Source organism: Polyodon spathula, chromosome 3, assembly GCF_017654505.1.
Source record: "Polyodon spathula isolate WHYD16114869_AA chromosome 3, ASM1765450v1, whole genome shotgun sequence".
NCBI lineage: Eukaryota > Metazoa > Chordata > Actinopteri > Acipenseriformes > Polyodontidae > Polyodon > Polyodon spathula.
The window spans coordinates 11730450-11743907 of record NC_054536.1 but is presented as its reverse complement, the minus strand read 5'-3'; the positions used below and the strand labels follow the sequence as shown (position 1 = coordinate 11743907).

General features: G+C 34.6%; 1 protein-coding gene across 2 annotated transcripts in view; it reads right to left on the bottom strand.

The window, feature by feature from the left end:
• Positions 1-9009: 9009 nt before the first annotated feature.
• Positions 9010-13458, bottom strand: part of LOC121312722 (docking protein 6-like) — a 106955-nt gene continuing 102506 nt past the window's right edge. For both annotated transcript variants that reach the window (XM_041244432.1, XM_041244433.1), the window contains exon 8: positions 9010-12866. In XM_041244432.1, the coding sequence (XP_041100366.1) occupies positions 12688-12866 (179 nt within the window). In that variant the 3' untranslated portion in view covers positions 9010-12687. The remainder of the gene's footprint in view (positions 12867-13458) is intronic.

The window sequence follows — 13458 nt, the reverse complement described above, 5'->3', positions numbered from 1 at the left end:
AAAGCTAAATATAATAAGCCTATCCTTATGGCCTTATGCTTCAATAGAGATGACATACAAATGCAAGATTATGCTAAACAAACCAAAAGGCTCTGCATACAACGCCAGCAGTCAGCTTCACAAGGAGATTGCCAGTAGGCGGACCAGCTGTCTGTGTTACCAAACTCAACTGATGAATAAACTGCAGTTTTGCCTCAATACTTATATGACTTAATTAAACCTAAAACACCTGGCTTTTTAGACATTAAAACAAGTAATATACTTGTAATATAAGGCTACTCCTTAAAATGAATAATATGCAGTACCATGCTTTCCCTATTTTCTGAATCCAGGATATATGAGGTCATTTCTAACACTGATAACATATGGCTCTGGTACCATGGAGTTCTATCACTTGGTTAAGATAAAGATTATAAAGACGAGGTGCCCCAGATTTAAAGCACCCATTCTGTCAGTTAGTCCTGCCTTGGTTTAAAATATATTATTCTGGTACAATGGAGTTTTATCACCCCCTTCAGATAGGAATAAACAGCCAACCTGTCTTTAAGTTAAACATCTGTGTGTGTAAGTAAATTTAGTCTTGCTTGGTACATTCTTAGATAACGTTTACAGGCAAGTAGCCCCTATCTGGGTTAAGCTGCTTCTTGCTGATAAGAGGCACTAGATACAAGAACATTCCTAAGGGGATCTCTTAAGGTTATTAAATTAGATCATAGATTTTTTTTGTTTTACTGAATCTTCATTTAGGCTAACACAGATTTCTTTTTTAACAATTTCTAAAGCAGTACAGAGTTTTACCATATTATAATATTACTGCTCTTAACCGTTACTTGTAAGAATGGTCTTTTAATCACGGTGTCCTGTTTGCATCCAGGACATCAGGCTGCTCCCAGCAGGAATGAAAGTCTGTCTGGTTCTGGAATCCAGTGCTCAGCATCATATTTGTGGGTGACGGTTTTAAACACCTGATCTCTGCAAAATCTTGAACCTTGCTAACCGGACTCCCATCTTTGCATTGTAATCTTCCCAGACGAGCCCACTTAATTGGGTGATCTACTTCACACTCCATACATTCAATTCTCTTCACATTGTCTGGTTCAACATTTAAATGAGAAGATGATAAACCTTGTACATCATTGTATTCAAACATGGATTTACAATGCTTTACCATGTGTGTGCAAGAGGGCAGGTTTTTGATTCTGCTTGTGACATGCACACTTTAAGCTGGGTATGTGCCTGTCTTTTCCTCTTTCAGAGAGTCTCCCACAGAGAACAATGATTCTGGACTAATAACTATGTTCATGCATTTCAATTTGATCACAGAATGCTATTTTATTAGGTATTCCTTCCATCCAAAATGTTTGAGATGGACAGAATTCACTATTTTTCATATCAATGGGTTCCCAAGCCTCATCATCATTTCGTTCATAAGTGGGGAACCCCTCAAGAAATGAAGCTGGTTCTATTGAAGGGTCATATACTTCTGCAGCATAAGCCTTCCACTCAAAAGGAATTAGCACCTTGTACAAGAGAGAAGGGGCTGTCATTTATTGGCTACGTGGCTGTAATTGGACACTACAGGTTATTTGTATTCTAATATTCATCTCGGACAAGCTGATAAGTGATGCATAACAAATCAGTACAGAGAGGTGCCAAGGATAGAACCTCCCCCATTTATAGGCTTGTAAAAGAAGTAGATAATGTATTTTCTTCAGCCAAATATTGGCCACCTAGTGGAGCTGTAGTTCAGAACTTAGTCTGAAATCAACCGTGGCGTCAGCAATTTATATATATATATATATATATATATATATATATATATATATATATATATATATATAGTAGTAATATTCCCCTGTGGATTGGGAGGGGATTCCTAACCATTAGATGCTAAGATTAGTATTTCATTGTCTTAGTGTCCCTGACAATTGCATCATATGGGTTCAGCCCTCACTGTAGTATTACAGTATTTTTGTGGTTGGCAGTGGGAGATAAGCAAGTTTCCTGTCCTTAATCCTCTGTATGCAATGAACAAATAATGTCACTATATGTCCTGCAAAAAGGACAATTTGCTTAATTTTAATCTATAATGTGTTAATAATAAACACTGAACTAGATTATTTCACACTGATTTTTCAAGAAAGAAAGAAAAAAACAACAAACTAAATATAAACAACATTTAATTTCTAGGGCTCAAGTAGCCTTTTTTTTATTAGTTTCAAAATTGTAATTGGTGCTTTTACTTTAAAAGTGTGCCAATTACAATGTAAAGCAAAAAAAAAAAAAAAAAAGCAACTCCAGCCCATTGTATTTTTAATAAATCAAACAAGAATTCATACATTTAGTAATTTATTTCAATATCTAATTGTAACAAAAATAAATTAACAATTAAACAAACACATTAACCCAACTGAATAAAGCCTAATTTAAATTAAATCTATATAAACAGCACATTCAATTAAAAAGATTACAAAAAAACAGTGCCAGCCAGACATAACATAAAAACAATTGCTGTTGTTTGAAAATAGAAGTACAAGACAAGGTTACACAAAAATAATAATGAAAATGGTTTTAAGCCAATATCTGATACTTCAAAGTACTGCAGGTTTCTGTGATCATACTGATTTCTACAACAATAAACAAACATGAATAAATAAAATCAAAGTAATAAAAAAAGTAGTGGATGGTATGAATAGGTGTAACAATTTAGTAAAATCAGATAGGTCCTACTATATTTTTACTTCATCTTTAACTTCACACAATAAGCATAAATTCTAAGAATTTTGTATCAACAGAGAGTCGAACGAAAGTGTTTCACGTAAAAATTGTTTATATAAAAAATCTTATAGTTTACCTATGTATTTATATTATAGGTAACCATTATGTTTATATTAAGTATATATAGGATTGTATATACCTTTTGACCACAATAGTTTTAATGTAGTATGCTTACTAGACACAAACACTCCTCACTGCGCCATGCACTTTTTAATTTTATTATTATTATTATTATTATTATTATTATTATTATTATTATTATTATTATTATTATTATTTAGTCATTTAGCAGACGCTTTTATTCAAAACGACTTAGAGACTTTGGTGTGAACTATGCATCAGAACTGCTGTTGCAGAGTCACTTACAATAGGACCTCAATTATACGTCTCATCCAAAGGACGGAGCACAAGGAGGTTAAGTGACTTGCTCAGGGTCACACGCACCGAGTCAGTAGCTGGGAGTGAACCTAGAATCTCCATTTTAGTGATTACATTTTTGTTTTCCTTCGTTTATTCATATGACAGTTTAATTGCGAGTCAGCAATAGTGAAGAGACCATGCTATTTGCACCTATAGAACTCAAATACTAGTTTAATCGCATTATAGGGAAAATGGAAGGCCGAATAACGAAGATTCTGAATCATTACTGTATGATTTGGTAATTCAGGAGTTGAGTGCATCTAGACTGAATGCTCTCATACCACACTGCTGTAATAAATCCTTGTTTAAAACCATTGCCTGAAATCTGCTTTACATCAGTGAATTTTAGTTCATTAAAAACATTTAGTAAAACTACTGTCATGGTGTGAATTGTTGGCTTTTACACATATAACAGCGAGAAGATAGATACATTTCAAGTGTGTATGTGTATAGATATATATATATATATATATATATATATATATATATATATATATATATATATATACAGTGCCTTGCAAAAGTATTCAGACCTCTGACCAATTCTCTCATATTACCGAATTAAAAATGGTACATTGAAATTTCGTTCTGTTCGATACTTTCTTTTTAAACACTGAAACTCAAAATCAATTATTGTAAGATGACATTGGTTTTATGTTGGGAAATATTTTTAAGAAAAATAAAAAACCGAAATATCTTGCTTGCATAAGTATTCAACCCCCACACATTAATATTTGGTAGAGCCACCTTTCGCTGCAATAATAGCTTTAAGTCTTTTGGGGTAAGTATGTACCAGCTTTGCACACAGTGTCGGAGTGATTTTGGCCCATTCTTCTTGGCAGATTTGCTCCAGGTTGTTCAGGTTGTTTGGACGACGCTTGTGGACCGCAATTTTCAAATAGTGCCACAGATTCTCAATGGGATTGAGATCAGGACTTTGACTGGGCCACTGTAGGACATTCACCTTTTTGTTCTTGAGCCACTCCAATGTTGCTTTGGCCTTGTGCTTGGGATCATTGTCCTGCTGAAAGGTGAATTTCCTATCAAGCTTCAGTTTTTTAGCGGACTGAAGCAGATTCTCTTGCAGTATTTTCCTGTATTTTGCTCCATCCATTCTTCCTTCAATTGTAACAAGATTCCCAGTCCCTGCTGATGAGAAGCATCCCCACAGCATGATGCTGCCATCACCATACTTCACTATAGAGATGGTGTGTCTTGAGGCATGGCCAGTGTTAGGTTTGCGCCACACATAACGCTTTGAGTTTTGGCCAAAAAGCTCTATATTGGTCTCATCTGACCACAAAACTTTTCCCACATCACAGCTGGGTCACTCTCATGCTTTCTGGCAAACTCCAGATGTGCTTTCAGATGGTACTTTTTGAGTAACGGCTTCTTTCTTGCCACCCTCCCATACAGGCCAGTGTTATGCAGAGCTCTTGATATGGTTGACTGGTGCACCATTACTCCACTCCCAGCCACTGAACTCTGTAGCTCTTTCAAAGTGATTGTTGGCCTCTCTGTGGCTTCTCTCACAAGTCTCCTTCTTGTTTGAGAGCTGAGTTTAGAGGGACGGCCTTTTCCTGGCAGTGCCTGGGTGGTGTGATGCAGCTTCCACTTCCTGATTATTGATCCAACTGTGCTCACTGGGATAGCTAAACACTTGGATATTATTTTGTACCCTTTCCCTAATCTATGCATTTGTATTACTTTATCTCTAACTTCTGTAGAATGCTCTTTGGTCTTCATTTTCCTTCCGATTCACAGCCTTACCAATGATCCTTCAACAGTGGGGTTTTTATCCAGAAAATGTGACAGCAACTTTAATGGTTCACAGGTGGAGGCCAATGGTAAGGTAACTGTGTGATCGTTAGGGCAATTTCTTTCATCGGTGCAAACTGGGAGCTTCCACAGCACAGGGGTTGAATACTTATGCAAGCAAGATATTTCAGTTTTATTTTTTTTCTTAAAAATATTTCCCAACATAAAACCAATGTCACCTTACAATAATTGATTCTGAGATTCAGTGTTTAAAAATAAAATATCAAACAGAACAAAATTTCAATGTACTGTTTGTAATTCGGTAATATGAGAGAATTGGTCAGCCTGATACTGAATATAATATTCTGAAATAAAGGCCAACTCTTATACTTGAGGTTAAATAAAACCAATGTTCAATAACTCATAACTGTGTCAAGACAACCATGGAGTTTTCAGGAAGTGATTTTACATCACAAGCAAAAGAACAGAAATATATATATATATATATATATATATATATATATATATATATATATATATATATATATATATAAGAACATAAGAAAGTTTACAAATGAGAGGAGGCCATTCGGCCCATCTTGCTCGTTTGGTTGTTAGTAGCTTATTGATCCCAGAATCTCATCAAGCAGCTTCTTGAAGGATCCCAGGGTGTCAGCTTCAACAACATTACTGGGGAGTTGATTCCAGACCCTCACAATTCTCTGTGTAAAAAAGTGCCTCCTATTTTCTGTTCTGAATGCCCCTTTGTCTAATCTCCATTTGTGACCCCTGGTTCTTGTTTCTTTTTTCAGGCTGAAAAAGTCCCTTGGGTCGACACTGTCAATACCTTTTAGAATTTTGAATGCTTGAATTAGGTCGCCACGTAGTCTTCTTTGTTCAAGACTGAACAGATTCAATTCTTTTAACCTGTCTGCATATGACATGCCTTTTAAGCCCGGAATAATTCTGGTCGCTCTTCTTTGCACTCTTTCTAGAGCAGCAATATCTTTTTTATAGCGAGGTGACCAGAACTGAACACAATATTCAAGATGAGGTCTTACTAGTGCATTGTACAGTTTTAACATTACTTCCCTTGATTTAAATTCAACACTTTTCACAATGTATCCAAGCATCCCTTTTTTATAGCTTCCCCACATTGTCTAGATGAAGACATTTCTGAGTCAACAAAAACTAGGTCTTTTTCATAGATTCCTTCTCCAATTTCAGTATCTCCCATATGATATTTATAAGCATTGGCTTGGGGTTAACTTCCCCTGCCTGCCTGGGTTTATTATTATGGCTGGGGTTGATTAGTTGCTCAATCAGCGCCCAGCCACCTGATATAAAAGGAGGCCTCTGCTTCTCATTTGGGGAGAGGGAGCTGAGGAAGCAGGTTGGGTTTTTTTTTGGTTGTTTGGAGAAGCTTGAATCCAGTGAAGGCATTGCCCAGCCATTGTTATTTTTGTAAATTTTGCTTTTTGTCTTTCTTTGTGTTTAAATTGTTTTGTTTTGGCCCTTGTAGATTTTTGTTCCTTCTCCAGTTATTTTTTTTGCAGTGTCTCTGGGCCCATATGATATTTATAATGTACATTTTTATTTCCTGCGTGCAGTACCTTACACTTTTCTCTATTAAATGTCATTTGCCATGTGTCTGCCCAGTTCTGAATCTTGTCTAGATCATTTTGAATGACCTTTGCTGCTGCAACAGTGTTTGCCACTCCTCCTATTTTTGTGTCGTCTGCAAATTTAACAAGTTTGCTTACTATACCAGAATCTAAATCATTAATGTAGATTAGGAATAGCAGAGGACCTAATACTGATCCCTGTGGTACACCACTGGTTACCACACTCCATTCTGAGGTTTTTCCTCTAATCAGTACTTTCTGTTTTCTACATGTTAACCACTCCCTAATCCATGTACATGTGTTTCCTTGAATCCCAACTGTGTTCAGTTTGAGAATTAATCTTTTGTGCGGGACTTTGTCAAAAGCTTTCTGGAAATCTAAATAAACCATGTCATATGCTTTGCAATTTCCATTATCGATGTTGCATCCTCAAAAAAATCAAGCAAGTTAGTTAGACACGATCTCCCTTTCCTAAAATCATGTTGACTGTCTCCCAGGACCATGTTACCATATAGGTAATTTTCCATTTTGGATCTTATTATAGTTTCCATATATATATATATATATATATATATATATATATATATATATATATATATATTATATATATACAATATATATATATATTTTTTTTTTTTTTTCTCAGTAACATAATACATTAGACGTGTATACACCACCAGATGTGTATCTTGTCACCCATAAATCATTCTTAATAACCTATGTTGTTACGGGAAACTGCATGTTTTTACTGGGGAAAATACAATTTGGACAAACTAGAAATGACTTGGCTCTTGGCTTAAGTCTCGAGAGTCTGCAATACTTGTCTAATACAAACCTGTCTTCAAGTACAATGAAGGAGGTGTTATCATTGACTCCTTAACTGCAGGTCTTTGTTTGTAACACTGATTCCACCTGACAGAGTGAAGGAGGAACCCTGTTTTTGATATCATTTTTATTTTCTTATTTCTGCAATGTATTTCACACTGTGTTGGAGATGTCACATGAAGTATGTTTTTATTTTATTTTGGTGGTACTGCAGCTCTGCTTGGGAAGGCACTTCATAGCTTCCACTTGTATCTTGGTGCTTTTATATTGGTTTGTAACACAAATTAAATTAAATGCACATTCACTGGTCTGACCAAGAACAGGACAGAAGAGAGAACAACTATGATTAAACTAATATTTTAAACCAAACAAATTATTATTTTACAGCCTCAAAAAACTAATATCATTGTGAAAAAATACATAACAATCAAAGCAATAACGTATATATCTGGTAAAATAAAACTGTGATCCTTTACACAAGGTATATTTACAATAGTTTTGGTTGTTTTCACAGACCCTGATTAGCGCTATCTTGGACTACCTAATGTTTTCTGGGTAAGGAATTCCATGATTAGTGCTCATTAGGGTCGATTAAAGCAGCTTAAAAAAAATGTTTGGGCCACCAGCTTGTGAACCGAAACGTATTTTCCTCCCCTCTTCACTTGCAACACTGTAACTCAGTTCCTTCGTAGAAACATCATGGATTATCTTGACACAACATTATGAGTTGCCTGTTCAGGTTGCTTATTAACCTTTTTATTTACTAGGTAACAGAACAATGAAAAAGAGAAAGAGAAAGAAAAATCACAATATAACTAGTATTGTAGTACTGCACATTGCAGTGTAACAGCAAACAGTCAATTTTGAAAGATTCTTTTTTACTCAAGAATAATATTGTGGACATGTTCTTTAACTGAAAAAAAAAAACAATGATAGTCAAGCAAAATCTTGTGAGGGCTTTTTTCATTCATTGAAATGCTAAAGTATTGGTGCACTGCCTTCTTAATGTGTTGTAGGACTATTAAAACAACCTTTCCTCTTAATAGGTAGCTCACTTCTACATAAAATAAAACATTTTTAGAAACTAACATGCCCAAATGTTTTTTTTTTCATTCTAGCCTACAAGACAAAGTAAAATAAAACAAAAAAGATGCAACTTGAATAGCCTCTCAATTTCTCACAATTACAAAAAAAAAAAAAAAAAAAAAAAAATTGATAGGGGTCCATTATCTCTGAACAACAGAATCTAGCACACAAGGATACGTGCGCTGTTTTTTTTTTTTTTTTTCTTATCACTGTACCACATTCTGAAGCAAGACAAGGTTGTTCATTTTACCTTGCAGAGGGAAAGGCTGGCAGACTGCTAAAAATAAGTATGGGTCAAAAGATTTCTATTGGGAGATGGAACAATATCTGCTAATTTGGAGGAGGATATAGATTAAGCTAATTCATATAGTTGTATTTATACATTGCCGATAATTATTACAAATGTGCATTATTCCTTTTTTAATTTTATTTAAAACTTTACAAAAGACTCTTTAAAAAAAAAAACTGTCTGATGGGTTATCCAAACAATCAAACACAAAATGTACACATAAAATGAAATTGTCAATATACTGTTTTTCTCTTTATTACACAGATATAGATCATGGGTTCTCAACCTTTTTTGAGAACTATGTGTTCTGACATAAAAACGATCTGTCGTTTGACAGCGTCATTTCACATTGGTATTTTTGCCAGTTCCTTGGACTGCTGCTCTCCAAACATTTCCTTTACAATTTCAATGGCACACGGCATTATCAACTCCTCAGCAATCGTATGCAATTTTTTTGCTTTAGCAATTTTCTACACTATGTACAGTACAATGACACTACAAGCTTTTTATACTGCTTTAGTACCAAGCAGTTCCTTAGCCTTTCGCTCAAAAAATGAATGTTGCTTGTTTTTTATATATTTCATGCTTGATAATTGTCTCTGTAATTTGGAGGGTTTCAAACATTCATTGGACAGTATTTGTGCACAAATTACATACTGCGGTTGAGATATATCTTCACTTCCAGTAAAAATAAAACCAAAATTCAAGTAGCTGTCTTTGTATTTCCTTAATTTTGCAGGGTTAATAACAGCTTTATGTTTTTCACTCACAACACCACCTCCTCGCTGTTCTTCAGCCCTTACAGTTGAACTTGTTGAAGGAAGTTCTGTATCATCATTCTATGGGTTTTGCTGTTTTGATGCTGATGGCTGAAGGATGTCATAAGCATGCAGGGAAAATAACACATTCTCTAGTTTATTTTTGGAACTCCTTGAAACCTCCTCAAACCTCCTTGTGGACCCCTGGTTGAGAACCCCTGATCTAGATGATCTCCTTTATAAAGAAATGTTTTTTTAATTAAAATAATACATTAATATACCTTTTTTACTTTCTGCATTATTTCCAAATATTATGTTTTAATGTGTTACGTGCAAAATAAACTTTGTGTACAATCGCAAAGACTACTTTTGAATCTGTACTGACTTTAATAGGCTTATAATCATTCATGTATTTACTGCAGCAGCCACAGAAATGCACTGCTGATACAACCTTAGATGATGACATATGTCAACAAATTACCATGTAATCCGATCTATTTTCCTATGAAATGCAAGGCATGTCTACCTTGTCCATCTAATATTGCTTCATGGAACCAATCAATCTTTGGAAACGTTTGTTGGTGACGAGTCTCCATCTTTACTAATCCTGGATAATTAGGGCAGACCATTGTTTCATTGCAGAATAAATCCTGTCTTTCATGGCAGCATAAGGACAGGAAGTATCCTGTTGCAATTACATCATTATGCATTGCCAAAAGCTTAAACATATTACCTTATATCCATGATCCAGAAATAACTTGCAAATGACTGCAGTAGTCACTCTAGACAGATGTTCTGGATCTGACATCTACAGATCCAACTGTGGCATGATTGCAGTAAAACAACTGAGCCAGTCATTGCCCTCTCCCAACAACAGTGCTCACTGTAATACTGAACCAGATAAAACATGCCTTTATTAATAAGGAATTTAATGCTCATAATTCAACCTCAGGAGGCCCTGCACCTGGTGCCATTACTTTTGCTGGTAAGCACATACAAATACAACAATATTTTGTTCTATAAACCTGCTTCTAACAAATCTGTATCATTTATATTTTGTGGCATACTGTTTAGTTTAACATTTTATTTGAACCCATCTGAATTTCATTCTTCGTTATCAACTTTAATCTCAGTTACAAAACATTTTTATGGGTGTTTTTTGTTACTGTTTAACTATACTGGGTGGAAAGGGAATATAAAAACTAAAGACTATTCTCAAATGTACACACTTATTGTTTTCATACCTGGCACTCTCCACGACCAACCCTCTCATGTCTGGTTTGAAATCACTTGGACTTTTGAGTCCCACCTAGATGCTGACACAGATAGATTCAGTCAATTACTGTAAGTGAGCCATGTTATAAATGTATGGGGGAGTTAACACATCCCTACAGAACTCTGCCACGGAAAGATATTAATAACCATCACCAGTAAAGAAAAAAAAAGTGGATAATACAACACTGTATTACTCACTCACTTACTTGATTTCTAATTACAAATGATTGCAATTTAACGATGAGCAAATTACATTTACTAAACACTGCACTACTCTGTTGTGATTTTATATTCCTTGGATATACCTTTTACTGGGCTAGCTAAATAATATTTAATCACAAGCTTTCAAGACCTTAAAGGTCTCTTCTTCAGGTGAACGTGATTAATGATTGTTTAGTTTGTCTTTCATCTCTGGACTGCTATGGTTACCATTTCAATACCGTTACCATTTGGATAAAAACAAAAGGGTTAGATAATAAAATAAATGCATTTCAGAATGCATTTTGATACCAAATTGTAACTGCATTTTGTCTATCTGTCAAATCATATTGAATTTTCAAAATCATATCTATTCTGCTATCCATACACCTCCTTGTAATCTTCTTCTTTAAAATTCCAAAAGGTAAACAAGTCTAATTGAGGCATTAAAAAAAAAAAAAGACAATTAAAAACATGATTACTGCCTTGAAAATGTGTTTTAAATTAACAAAACACGTCTAAACAGAAGGTTGTTTTCTAGGAAAGAATATACGTGAATACAATATATGTTTTTAATTACTACAAATATAAGGTTTTTTTTTTCCTTAAGCCTGCTACTAAATAACTGGTATTGTTTAGATTCTGTAGCATGCCCAAATTTCACAAAAACTAGGCAAGTACAATGATTCCTTGTAGTAAAAAAACAATATTCCCATATTTTCAGTAAAAAAAAAAAAAAAAAAAAAAAGTACATTTTAAAATATAATATGGCTTGAAAGCGTAACAAAAGCTTTTTAAAAAATAAATAATTATATTGAGTAACAGTAATGTAAAGAATTCAGTAAAACCATGTCTTATTTCCTGGAATGTTAATCTAATGGGTAATAGTAATACATGGTATACACTGATTTACTTTGAAATTGATGATGTATAGCCATCAGGTTTTATTCTTACCTGTTTAATATTCTATTGTTTGTGTTTCTTTATTATTAGTTACCATGCAGAACGCTTGCATACCACTAGTCGCCACTTCCAAATCAACCTCACTTTAGAAATTCAGTTTTAGAAGTGTTTGATATAGTAAGTATGGTCAATAATTATCAAAGAAGAAACAACAATAGTGAATGATAGAGAACACTTATAACTACACAGTTAGGAAAATAAATATAAAAGTGAGTATAAAGTATCCCTTGAACTTCATCCCCACACATTTTTTGTTTTGTGGGGAATGTGATTCAAATAAACTGGTTTAAATCTAACTATGGTATAATCAAGTCAATTATTTTATGACGTTTTAGATGACAGTGTAACAGTATTTATGTAAAGAGCTATCTGTCTGGCTTCAGATATAAAAGAACGTTAATCAATTTGGAGAGTATGCAATTAGTAATGCACAGATGCCATGACAGGATCAACTTCGTACCAGTCAAACTTGTTTCCCTGGGACTTCAAACCTTGCACCTCATAGAAAGCAACTGAATCGGTCATTTAATTGACCATTTGGATTTGTCACTAGTAACCAAGTGGTCACTTAGATGCTCCTGACTGAATTGGTAAGTGCCTCTCTCCTCTATAAGCTAGTCGTTTTAAAAAATACAAATGGCTTTTACCACCACTACGAACAATTTGGAATGTCCCAGCTTGGACTGACAAACAGTCAGCCAAACAGTGCATGTCATTGGACCGGTCGTGAGCTGTAGCTTGATCCATAGCCACTGGAAGGAGACAGAGCCTGTTCACGATGTTGGGTCTGCTGCTGCTGCTGCTGCTGCTGCTGCTCATCATCACGCTGCTCTGATATGTAACCAGGGAAGGTCTGTGTACGTGGAAACAATGTCATACTTAAACTGGTACCTACAAAAATGAAAAGAGGAATAATTGTTACATGAAAAAGAATAAACCCTTCGGGGTTTAGTTGTGCTGAAACAAAGACAGTGATATGAAGCTGGGAAGGTAACACTGGTTAAAGAATTAAAGAAAATATGTAAAATATCAATTAGTCCTTAGAAATTCTGGTTAAAACCTCATAATGACCAAAAATGGATCCAACTATTGTCCCATGATGCCATTTATGGTCAATAGGTTTTTTTTTATTTTTTTTTATAAATTCCCTTAAATTATGTCATGACGCTGACTGTCCTTCCTCTCTTCACACAACAAAACAAAATGGCGGACAACAGAAATTTAATTAAAAACTATACTACAAAATAAAGATACTGCAAACACTAAAATCTTCATAAAAACACCGCTTTCAGTTTTTGACTTTATAAAATTTAAGTAAATCCAACTCAACAATGTAAATAAATACAACCTTCACAAACTCAACAGGCTCCTCTGAGAATTCTATGCCGCAGTGGGAAAGTCAGATGGACAGTTCTATGCCAAAAAGAAACTTTAATGGACCTGAAAAACATGACTTTCTTGACTGATTCATAAAACAAATATG